We start from the raw sequence: 11521 nt of genomic DNA on the forward strand, positions 1-11521 counted from the left end.
TTTCTGGGTCTCTTTTCCAGCCGGTCAGCCACTCTTTGCTGGTGCCTCCCTGTGCCAACTTCTGTACCTGAACTGTTGCTCACTGAAGAGCTGGCATTTGGCTTTTTGGCAATTGTCTCTAACTCACTGAAAATGCAGGAAGCTTGAGTATAAAACTCACTCAGAAAAAAAAAAAAAAAAGAACACACACTCAGAAGAAACCACAGGGCCTATCGGCCTGTCGTCATCGAGCAGACTAGAATAGTGTAGAAAACCCTAGGCAGAGAGGAAATGAACTTCAGAGAAGGGGAACACACGGCTGAGAAGAGAGAGGCAAGGGCAGGAGAGAAGGAGATTGCTGAAGCCTGGGGCTCGGAGATGGTCAGAGGATGGGAGACGGGGCAGTGAAACAAGGCTTCCTGTATCTTCAGCAGCAACAGACGTTTGGAAAGGTAGGAGTGAGGCTGGGCTGGGGTTGGACAGGAGGCCTGGGGGGCTGCTAGAATTCCTGGGGTGGAGAGGGAGTTTCATACTCAAAACCCTTATAGGTCTGACTGTGCACCCACCAAGTTAGACCCAGAGCTCAACTTTGGGAGGGCTCTTTTCCTACCAGACTCTGTCTCCTGAACCAGGCCCCAACCAGGTCCCAAACTGTGCTCTTTACTGAGGGCTGTTTGCCCTGGGTGGGGGTAGGGCGCTGTGCTGGCTTCATCTCTTGCCTCTTTTGCTCTCTTGCTCTGTGTTGACTTATTTTCACCGGACACCTTGGAAGGGAATGGAATGGGCAGCTGGAGGGATAGTTTAGGATGACAGTAGAGGTTCCTTCCCCACCCCAGTGGGATGCATGTGGCTGGTATTCAGCTTGGGCTGGGGCCTCTAGGGGCCTGGACCCCAGCCGGCTGTCCATCCTCTTTCTCCTTCCCTGGCCTCCTTGAACCAGGAAGTCCTCGTCCCCCAACCAATACTGGCGGGAATACCTGTCTCTCTCTCATGGCCCAACCTATCAAGCAGTGAGGCAGCAAGGTTCAGGAGGGTGGAGAGAAGTTCCTGGAGAACAGGGCTGCCATCAGGATTTTGTACGGAAGGAAAATAAGTTGTCAGCCCGGGTCACATGCCGCCCTCCTCACTCCCTCCTCTGGGCCTCGGCCACTGCCCGGCTTTCCTCTCCGGGACTGGAGTCCGCTGCGGTGGGCCTGTTTGGCCTTCTTGCAGCCTGCTTCGGGCGCATCCCTGTGTTGCTTTCTGCCTGGGCAGTCTCTGCTCCTGGTCGTGGCCCTCTTTCTCGGGGCTGGCGGCTGATCTCCGATTTTCTAATTCCTGCAGTCACTGTCCTCATCTCTGCCTCCCTGGGTCTCCTGTGATCTTCACCTCTCTCTCCCCATCTCCAAGTGGCTGCTCCAGTCCCCCTTCCACGGTTCCTCTTCTCCCCTTGGCTCACCATCTCCCATCTCTGGGTGGCTCCCTCCCGCCCCCGCCTCCCACGCCTCTGGCACAGAAATGGCGCCGCTTCGGGGCCTCACTGTATGGAGAATCGGACTGCGCCTTGGCCCGGCTGGAGCTGCAGGAGGGCCCGGAGAAGCCACGTCGGGGTGAGGCTGCCCGGAAGGTCATCCGCCTCAGTGACTGCCTGCGGGTGGCCGAGGCCGGCGGAGAGGCCAGCAGCCCCCGGGACACCAGTGCCTTCTTACTGGAGACCAAGGAGCGCCTGTACCTGCTGGCGGCCCCTGCTGCAGAGCGCGGCGACTGGGTGCAGGCCATCTGCCTCCTGGCCTTCCCCGTGAGTTGCCCGGGGTGCCCAAAGGGCAAGGGGGCGTGCAGACCGAGGGTGTTAGATGCTTCCTGTGGGCAAGTGTTAGAGGATGAGGTCAGGGTAATGGGGTGCTTCCTCGATGGCGGGGACCCGAACCCAGTGTGCAGACAAAGCCAGCAGGCTGAGGTGGCCTGAAAGAAGGCCTGGGCCAGAGCGGGGCCTGGTCGGGGAAGGTGGTGAGACCTGGGGCCTCCTCCCTAGGGGCAGAGGAAGGAGCTCTCGGGGCCAGAGGGAAAACAGAGCCGGCCCTGCATGGAGGAAAATGAATTGTACAGCAGCGCGGCCACAGGTGAGGGGGCGGGGGCTGCCCTGCTCTCCCCCAGGGGCTCTCCCCAGGGTGAGGTGGAGAGGAGGTGTGGGCTGGCTAGCTGCTGGCCCCGAGTCTTCCTGCCTTGTGGTTACTGCCAGCCTGGGCCAGCCCCCTTATCAGCCTCTCCTTTTCGCTTCCGGGTGCAGCCCAACCTAGGGGAGCCTGCCCTGCCCTGAGTCTCTCCCTGGGTTCACCTCATCTTACCTAGGGCCTGCTGGTGGGAGAGGGGAAGGCAGGGGGCCCAGGTGAGGGTGCTGCTTTTTTCTTTTTTCGAGACGGAGTTTTGCTTTTGTCGCTGAGGTTGGAGTGCAATGGCACAATCTTGGCTCACTGCAACCTCCGCCTCCCAGGTTCAAGCAATTCTCCTGCCTCAGCCTTCTGAGCAGCTGGGATTACAGGTGCCTGCCACCACGCCTGGCTGATTTTTTGTATTTTTAGTAGAGACAGGGTTTCACCATGTTGGCCAGGCTGGTCTCGCACTCCTGACATCAGGTGATCCACCTGCCTCAGCCTCCCAAAGTGTTGGGATTACAGGCGTGAGCCACCACACCCGGCCCTGGGTGCTGCTTTTGGGGAGCTGGTGGAGGAAGGAGAAGCTTTCATCTGTCTTCCATCTAAGCTCCACCCCCAGGGCCCCAGCAGTGGGAGGGCAGGGCCAAGGCTTCACCTGCAGCTGTGACCATAGGGACTGGGGTGGTGGCTGGTTTGGGGTGAGAGATGGGGTGGGGAAGACAAGACTGGCTCTGGCGACAGGGGCAGGAAGGATGTGGGCATGAGATTGGGGTGGATGTGGGTAGGGGCCTGATGCCTACTAGGGTAGGTGGTGGAGGTACCTGACCTTTTGGAGAGTATGACCTGGTACAGAGCAGCGCAGCCTCCAAGGCCCAGGTAGGGGGCCATGAGTGCGTGGATAATACTCTTTCTAGAAAACTTCTGGTACACTCATTTAGAACTGGGCAGTGGTGAGGCAGGCCAGTTGTTTCCCATTAACTGCCTTTGCCTTCTCTCTCTTCTTCTCCCCAGTTGCCCCCCACAAGGAATTTGCTGTGACCATGAGACCTACAGAAGCCAGCGAGAGGTGCCACCTGCGGGGGTCCTATACCCTCCGGGCTGGGGAGAGTGCCCTGGAGCTGTGGGGTGGGCCCGAGCCAGGGACCCAGCTGTACAACTGGCCCTACAGGTTTCTGCGGCGCTTTGGGCGGGACAAGGTGAGTGGGAAGGTGCACCAGGGCAGGCTGAGAGAAAGGATAAGCTACAAACAGAGGGGTGATCAGGGAGAGGCAGAGGTGGACATCCAAGGCAGAGAGGATGGCGGGAGGAGGAGGCAGGAGGTGATCATGAGGTCAAGAGATTGAGACCATCCTGGCCAACATGGTGAAACCCTGTCTCTACAAAAAATAAAAAAATTAGCTGAGCGTGGTGGCACGTGCCTATAGTCCCAGCTATTCAGGAGGCTGAGGCAGGAGAATCACTTGAACCCGGGAGGCGGAGGTTGCAGTGAGCTGAGATCGTGCCACTGCACTCCAGCCTGGAGACAGAGTGAGACTCTGTCTCAAAAAAAAAAAAAAAAAAAAAAAAAAAAAAGGCATCCTTGCCCTGTGGCCTGGCCGATAACCTCCTTTCTCCCTGGCCCAGGTAACCTTTTCCTTTGAGGCAGGCCGGCGCTGCATTTCTGGAGAGGGCAACTTTGAGTTCGAAACCCGGCAAGGCAATGAGATCTTCTTGGCCCTGGAAGAGGCCATCTCTGCCCAGAAGAATGCTGCACCCCCTACACTGCAACCCCAGCCAGCCACAATCCCCGCCTCGCTGCCCCGGCCTGAGAGCCCCTACTCCCGGCCCCATGACTCACTGCCACCGCCTTCACCCACCACACCGGTGCCTGCTCCACGGCCTCGGGGCCCGGAGGGGGAGTATGCCGTGCCCTTCGATGCGGTGGCCCGTTCCTTGGGGAAGAACTTCAGGGGCATCTTGGCAGTCCCTCTTCAGCTCCCGGCCGACCCTCTGTACGACAGCATTGAGGAGCCCCCTCCTCCTCGACACGACCACATATACGATGAGCCGGAAGGAGTGGCTGCCCTGTCCCTGTATGACAGCCTGCAGGAGCCCCGGGGTGAGGCATGGAGGAGGCAGGCAACAGCTGACAGGGACCCTGCTGGCCTCCAGCATATCCACCCAGCTGGGCAGGATTTCTCTGCCTCTGGCTGGCAGCCAGGAACTGAGTATGACAATGTTGTACTTAAGAAAGGCCCGAAGTGACAGAGGCAGCAGAGGGATGGGCCACCGCCCCCCTGGCTTCTGCTGGTGACTCCTCCTGACCACTGCATCAGAAGAACCTCCTCTGCCCCTTCTGGAGCCCGAGGCCTGGCCTGCCTTCGTTGGGGCTGATAAATTGCCTCTCCCAGGGCCTGCTGGGTGAGTCACCATCCCAAAGCAGGAAGGGTGCCCTGGAGAGAACCACCCTCCTCCTACTCTTTTTCCACTTCCTCCTCTTTCTTTCCCCAGCTGAGGGGGAACCTGGGGCATTTAGGGCAGAGGGCAAAGGATGTCAGCAATTGCCTGGGCTGCTTGGCTATGCAAGCCTCCTGCCTGCTCATGGCCACTTCAGGGACAGCCCGGGCCCAGGCACCCAGGTGAATGGTGGCAGCGTCCTGTACCTTTCAGATTTCTCGGTGGCATTAAAGCATTTTTGGAACGTTTTATGTGGCATGAATGCTGTGTGAGAGAAGGCTCCAGCTGACAACCCTTGATCACATCCTCTCCCAGCTGCAAGGTCCCCTTGGGGCCTAGGCTGGGCCTCAAGCATCTACTCACAGAGGCCCATAGAAGTCAGGGCACCCTGGGAATAGTGTTCAAGCATGTCTCCCTTTTGCTGGGATAAGGTCAATGTCAGAAAAATGGTGGGGGAAGCACTGGGGAGTGGGGGAAAGCTGAACTGCAAGGAAGGAAATAATTGGATTGATGGAGACTTTTACGCACCAGGAGTGGGAGTCATCAGCTGTGTGGTCCTGGGCCCTTTCCCTTCCCTGAGATTTGTGCACATCTTCGTAAAAGGAGGAGGTTGCACCATGTGGACAAGGAGGAGCCTTCCAGCTCTGTGATTCTCATTGGGCCTGGGTTCCCAGGTCCCCGCACACCATTTCCTCACAGCTCAGCCTGTGTCCTTGTGCTTGCTCCTCTTATCAAAACCTGCTTTCCTGGCAGGGTGTGTCCATGGACTTCAGCTATCAACCCAGTCCACCAAGAGCATGAGCACTGTTTGTGGGAGGCTGTAGACTGCCTGGCCTGTGAGAGGCACACTGCCCAGAAGGGGATGCGATGAGACAAGACACAGGTGTCTGTCACAGAGTGGGTGTGAGTGCCACAAGGGGCCAGACAGGGCCATGAGTGCCAGAGAGGTAACTATTTGGGAGCGCAAAAAGGCTTCATATCAAAGGTACCATGTAAGATGGGCGTTTATGGGTGGGAAGGAGTTATTTGGAGATTAAGGGAGTATGAAGGAGCGTCTTGGTTAGGAATGGGAGTGTGGGTGAAACCATGGGGAGGTATGGATGTGTCGCATTCAGGACGGAGTTCTATGCTCAGAGTGCAGGGAAGGTGAGACAATCTTGTTGGGAAGGCAGATTCTGACTGTATTAAGGGGAATTTGTACCTAATTAGAGGGAAAGGTGGAATGACTAAAGGCTTTTGAACAAGGAGTCCCATAAAAGCTGAGCTTTAGGGCAATAACCCAATAGCCCTATGGAGGATGGACTTGGGGTGGGAGGGGGTAGGTTGGGGCTGAATTGAAAAGGGGAAATCTGTCAGGCAAGGTGGCTTACACCTGTAATCCCAGCACTTTGGGAGGCCAAGGAGGGTGGATCACGAGGTCAGGAGTTCGAGACCAGCCTGACCAAGATGGTGAAACCCCATCTCTACTAAAAATATAAAAATTAGCTGGGCATGGTGGCGGGCACACGTAATCCCAGCTACTCAGGAGGCTGAGGCAGGAGAATTGCTTGCAGTGAGCTGAGATCGCGCCACTGCACTCTAGTCTGGGCAGCAGAGCAGGACTCTGTCTAAAAAAAAAAAAAAAAAAAAAAAAAAAGAAAAGAAAAAGAAAAAGGGAAATTCATCTGGGCACCGTGGCTCACACCTGTGATCCCAGCGACTTGGGAGGCCAAAGTGGGAGGATCACTTGAGCCCAGGAATTCGAAACCAACCTGGGCAACATGGTGATGAGACTTGTCTCTATAAAAACAAACAAACCAACAAACAAACTTAGCCGGGTGTCATGGTGCACACTTGTAGTCCCAGCTACTTGGGAGGCTGAGGCTGGAGAATCATTTAGCCTCTGCAACAGAGCAAGATCCTGGCTCAAGAAAAGTGGGAAAGGGAGAAATTCAGAAAGGACTGGATTCAAAAGATGGTATAGAGCTAGCACCTGTGGATCTTGGACTCCTAGTGGATGTGGAACACAGAGAAACAGGGTTTCTAGAAAGACTCAGGTTTGTTTGTTTGTTTTTTTCCTCCTGAGATAGAATCTCGCTCTGTCACCCAGGCTGGACTGTAGTGGTGCGATCTCGGCTCACTTAAATCTCAGCATCCTGGGTTCAGCGATTCTCCCCCATCAGCCTCCCAAGTAGCTGGGACTGCAGGTGTGCACCACCACACCCGGCTAATTTTTTGTATTTTTAGTAGAGATGGGATTCCATCATGTTGGCCAGGCTGATCTCAAACTCCTGACCTCAGGTAATCTGCCTGCCTCAGCCTCCCAAGGTTCTGGGATGACAGGTGTGAGCCACCACGCCAGGTTAATTTTTGTATTTTTTTTTTTAGTAGAGACATGATTTCACCATGTTGGCCAGGCTGGTCTCAAATTCCTGACCTCAAGTGATCTGCCCACCTCGCCTCCCAAAGTGCTGGGATTACAGATGTGAGCCACCGTGCCCAACCTGAGACTCAGGATTTGAGAACAAGATGAACTTAGTTTCTGATGCATTGAGATGGAGATGGCTGGTATTGATCTGGCAAGATGAGTCCTGAAACTGGACAGAAGAGCTAGCGCTTAGGAGGAAGAGGGGCGTAGACATAGGCATATACGTCGACCTCCCAGGTGTGCTGTGACCTCTGTTTCTCCTCTCACTGTGGCCTTTTCCCTTGTTGAAGGAACTTGAGCAATGGATCAGCTGCCTGGAGAGAGCCAGTGAGGGGCCTTCCTGTCTGTGCGGAAGGTGCCCCCTGTCACCCTCCCTTCCCAGCCTCAGGATCACTGAAGGCTAGAAGTCCCCACTTCCAAAGATTTTACTCTTCCCCTCTTCAGGCCAGCTGTGGGAGTTGGGTGTTCTCTTTGGCCAGGTATCCAAGTTTCCGATTTCCTAAGGTGGCATTTGAAGTGGCTGTCCCGGCTTAGCCCGGCAGGGGGCGGTGTTAACCTGTGGAAAAGGCCACTGGGGGCTTCACCACCACCAGGCTTGGGGGCTTGGCTCTGAAGGAAGGCATTTACTACCCAAAGGGCTTGGGGATAATTTGAGGAATCTGCATGTCAGAGCTTGTCCCTTCAGAGCCTCAGAATCCTACTCCCAGATGTGTGGACCCTGCCTTCAAGAAGTTCGGGGTCCTAAGCTGGACATCGTCCTTTTGTCCCCTCTTGTCACTTTCCATATCTAGGGACTTGGGTTCTTCCATTCTGGTGCTCTCTGTGCCATGCAAGGGGAAGTGGTTGATTGGGGCTCTTGGGAAAGGTGGGGTGAGGGTTGGAGGGGCAGGGGAAGTAGTGTTTGGGGAAGTTGGGAGGGGTAATGAAAGTCCTTAAGACAGTTGTTGAGAAAATGCTGATCATGCCATCAGGGTCGCTTTCAGAAGATTTGATCCAAGGGGTGCGCCACCCTCCCGAGAATGGTGTCAGTGCCACTACAACCAACCTCAGTGGCACCACGATCACCTGCAACGTATACCTTCCTCCATTCAACAAATGCCATGGGCCAGGCACAGTGGCTCATGCCTATAATTTCAGCACTTTGGGAGGCCAAGGTGGGAGGATCGCTTAAGCCCAGGAGTTTGAAACCAGTCTGGACAGCATAGGGAAACTCTATCTCTAAGAAAAATTAAAAATTAGCTGAGTTTGGTGGTGCTTGTTTGTAGCCCCAGCTACTCGGGAGGCTGAGGTGGGAGGATTGCTTGAGCCCTGGAGGTTGAGGCTATAGTGAGCTGTGATTGAGCCACTGCACAGCAGCCTGGGGGACAGAGTGAGACCCTGTCTCAAAAACAAAAACAACAAAAAAAGCAAATGCTGTGGAGCATCTCTCATGGACCAGCCCCGCCTAGGAGCTGGGGAACAGCACAAACCTATCCCACCCTCGCGGGGCCTACAGTGTGGAGTGGGCAGGCTGAACACAGGAATGAAGGAGCTTGCTTGAGGGATCACCCTCCTCAAACAGACACACGGCAGTGAGGGCCTGCTTGGAGGGTTCTTTTCTTTCTTTCTTTCTTTTTTTTTTTCAGATGGAATTTCGCTCTTGTAGCCCAGGCTGGAGTGCAACAGCAAGATCTCGGCTCACTGCAACCTCCACATCCCGGGTTCAGGCAATTCTCCTGCCTCTGCCTCCCAGGTAGCTGGGATTACAGGCACCTGCCACCCCACCTGGCTAATTTTTTATGTTTTTAGTGGAGATGGAGTTTCACCACGTTGGCCGGGCTGGGCTCAAACCCCTGACCTCAGGTGATCCACCTGCCTTGGCCTCCCAAAGTGCTGGGATTACAGGTGTGAGCCACTGCGCCGGGCCTCCTTGGAGGGTTTCTATGCCACCAGGATGCCCAGGGGCAAATTCATATGTAAGGAAACAGCTGCCCTCAAAGGGGACAGGGCAATGTCACAGCAAGTGATTGATCCACCCAGAAGGCCTCTTGAAGTCTCCAAGGTTCGAAGTCAGACAGCTGTTGACACCATGAGGTTTGCTGTCACCAGGATTCTTATAAACTGGTTTCATTTGCTAGTTATTATGCAGAGGTGACATCGGGGCAGGTAAGGTTGGCTGCATGACTGGCATCTAGCATAGAGATGTGCACACACAGCACACAACATCATTCTTCCTGTTCCTTTTCTTCTCTGCTTTTCTTGCCTCACCTTGGATTTTCTTTTTCCAAAGCATAGAAGTGGTGTGTGTGTGTGTGTGTGTGTGTGTGTTGGCCTGTGGTCCATGGTGTAAGCCTGTGACAGTGGGGGTGGCCAGGTCGTCCCCCTACTTCCCACCCCGTGAGTTCTCCCCCTGGAGCTTCAGAATCTACAAAGACCCAGCTCCTTGGCGCTCTCTGCTCCTGCAGGCTCCTCCCTGACGACTCCACTCAAGTTGTTGCTGTCACTGCCTTTCAGCCGTGATGCTAACCAGCCTCCTGCCTTCTGCCTCATGGGTGCTGACTCAATTAGCCAAGGTGCCCACCGCCTGCAAGGGCCATTTATAAAACCAGTTGGGGTGGCTGGAGACCTCAGGCAGGGCAGGGCTGGGGAGTAAGTGCGGGAGGTCGGTGAGCTGTAAGGAGGAGGGAGAGGAGCCAGAGGAGCCGGGAGAGGGTATCTGATCTGATTAGGCCTCAAGCTGGCTTCCCCATGGCAGGAGGCTGTTCATCATTGCTCTGCTCCCATCTTCAGCTCCCGGGCGGGTCCAATGCTGGACAGCATGAAGCAGAACCCATCAATCTCCAGGCTCTGGCCAGACCTGCTTCTCTCCTCCTGTGCCTCCCTGCAACCTTTGGAACCCTCTGCTTTTTCTTTTTTCTTTTTTCTTTTTTTTTCTTTTGAGATGGAGTTTTGCTCTTGTTGGCCAGGCTGGAGTGCAATGGCATGATCTTGGCTCACCGCACCCTCCTCCTCCTGGGTTCAAGCGATTCTCCTGCCTCAGCCTCCCGAGTAGCTGGGATTACAGGCATACACCGCCACACTTGGCTAATTTTGTATTTTTAGTAGAGACGCGATTTCACCATGTTGGTCAGGCTGGTCTCAAACTCCTGAACTCAGGTAATCCACCCACCTTGGCCTCCCAAAGTGGTGGGATTATAGGCATGCGCCGCCGCGCCCTGTCTGCTTTTTATTTTTTTGAGAGAGCGTCTCACTTTGTCATCCAGGCTGGAGTGCAGTGGCGTGATCTCAGCTCACTGCAACCTTGACCTCCTGGGCTCAGGTGATTCTCCTACCTCAGTCTCCCAAGTAGCTGGGGCTACAGGACAGACCTGCCTACCATACTCAGCTATGCACCACACCCAGCTAATTTTTTGTATTTTGTTTTGTTTTGTTTTGTTTTGTAGAGATGGAGTTTTTCTGTGTTGCCCAGGCTGGTCTCAAACTCCTGAGCTCAAGCCATTCCCCAGCTTCAGTCTCCCAAAGTGCTGGGATTACATCCTGGTCAGAACCCTCTTCTTGACTCTAGCTCCTGGATCTCTGGGCCAGAGACGGCTGGTCGGGGATGGAGTAGGGGAACAGACTGGGGAGCACTGGGTTCTGACAGACTTGTGAGGGAAATGGGGTCCCAGTGCTCGGCTAAGTAATTCGGGGACCTGCATCCAGGGCGGGGTTGGCCTTGTGCGTCCAGGTGTTTGATTGGGGAGGGGTGGGTGGGGTGGAGTGAGAGGTGTGCAGGAGGGGGCACCGGCATTTAGGATGATAAGAATGTTCTTGAGTTCATACAGCACTTTCTGTTTCCAAACTGCTTTGGGGGCAGTTGAGTGTGGACTGTTAAGCACACAGACCATAGCCTGACTATCTGGGTCCAAAATCTGCTTCTGCAACTTGCTAGCTGTGTCTCTGGGCAGCTGCATCTGTTTCCACATATGAAAAATGAAGATGATGATAATATGTGTCTCAGAGGCTTGTGGTGAGGACGAAATGAGTGAATAAATGCCCAGCTCGGAGAACAGTGCCTGCCACACACAGAGCTCCGGGATTATCCATGATCTCATTTCACCTTCAACAGCTCTGCCAGGTGGGCAAGGCAAGACATCCCTATCTTACCAACAAGGCAATGGAGGCATAGAGGAGCAGAGATCTCCTTGTCTTCGGAGGGTGAACTGAGGCTTTGCGGGTAGAAGGACTTGGTTGGGAAGGAGCTAGTCTTTTGACAGGAAAGCACAAAAGCGGAAGAGTGTTTCAGGAGAGGTGAAGAGAGCAGCATGAATGGCCTTTCAGCTGCTGGACAGGGGGGCTTTAGCGGGGGCGAATTTGCATGCCAGGGCAGAGCAATGCTCAAGTGGCCTATTATGCCCAGAAATGGGAGAGCCAGGAAGGGAAGATACTTCACAGACTAGAAGACCTTTGGCTTCAGGCAAGGCTGGAGAACAGGCAGCCACGGCGGGGGCTTTCCTCCTTTCATCTGAGCTGCCACATCCACTCACCGCACAGCAGGCGGCTCATCGGGGTGCAGAGGCAGGCTCCTTGCTGGGCAGGAGCACCTGGT

The 11521-nt window shown here is 55.0% G+C and overlaps 1 protein-coding gene across 2 annotated transcripts; it reads left to right on the forward strand.

Annotated features, from left to right (window-relative positions):
- Positions 1–35: 35 nt before the first annotated feature.
- Positions 36–4792, forward strand: DOK2 (docking protein 2). 2 transcript variants are annotated; one of them, XM_050801477.1, is made up of 5 exons: positions 36–431; positions 1475–1756; positions 1991–2078; positions 3123–3307; positions 3735–4792. In XM_050801477.1, exons 1-5 carry the CDS (start codon positions 369–371, stop codon positions 4353–4355), a joined length of 1239 nt encoding a protein of 412 aa, XP_050657434.1. In that variant the 5' UTR covers positions 36–368; the 3' UTR covers positions 4356–4792. The 2 variants fall into 2 exon arrangements, with proteins under 2 accessions (XP_050657434.1, XP_050657435.1); XM_050801478.1 differs by lacking the exons at positions 36–431; positions 1991–2078 and having other exon boundaries at positions 1676–1756.
- Positions 4793–11521: the final 6729 nt, after the last annotated feature.

Source organism: Macaca thibetana, chromosome 8, assembly GCF_024542745.1.
Source record: "Macaca thibetana thibetana isolate TM-01 chromosome 8, ASM2454274v1, whole genome shotgun sequence".
Lineage (NCBI taxonomy): Eukaryota > Metazoa > Chordata > Mammalia > Primates > Cercopithecidae > Macaca > Macaca thibetana.

What these genes read in the sequence shown, in the direction of transcription:
- DOK2 (XM_050801477.1), top strand. Translation starts at nt 369, where the DNA reads ATGGGAGACGGGGCAGTGAAACAAGGCTTCCTGTATCTTCAGCAGCAA. An exon ending in TCTGCCTCCTGGCCTTCCCC is followed by an intron (nt 1,757 to 1,990) that starts GTGAGTTGCCCG and finishes CCTCCTCCCTAG; the next exon opens with GGGCAGAGGAAGGAGCTCTC. An exon ending in GGCGCTTTGGGCGGGACAAG is followed by an intron (nt 3,308 to 3,734) that starts GTGAGTGGGAAG and finishes TCCCTGGCCCAG; the next exon opens with GTAACCTTTTCCTTTGAGGC.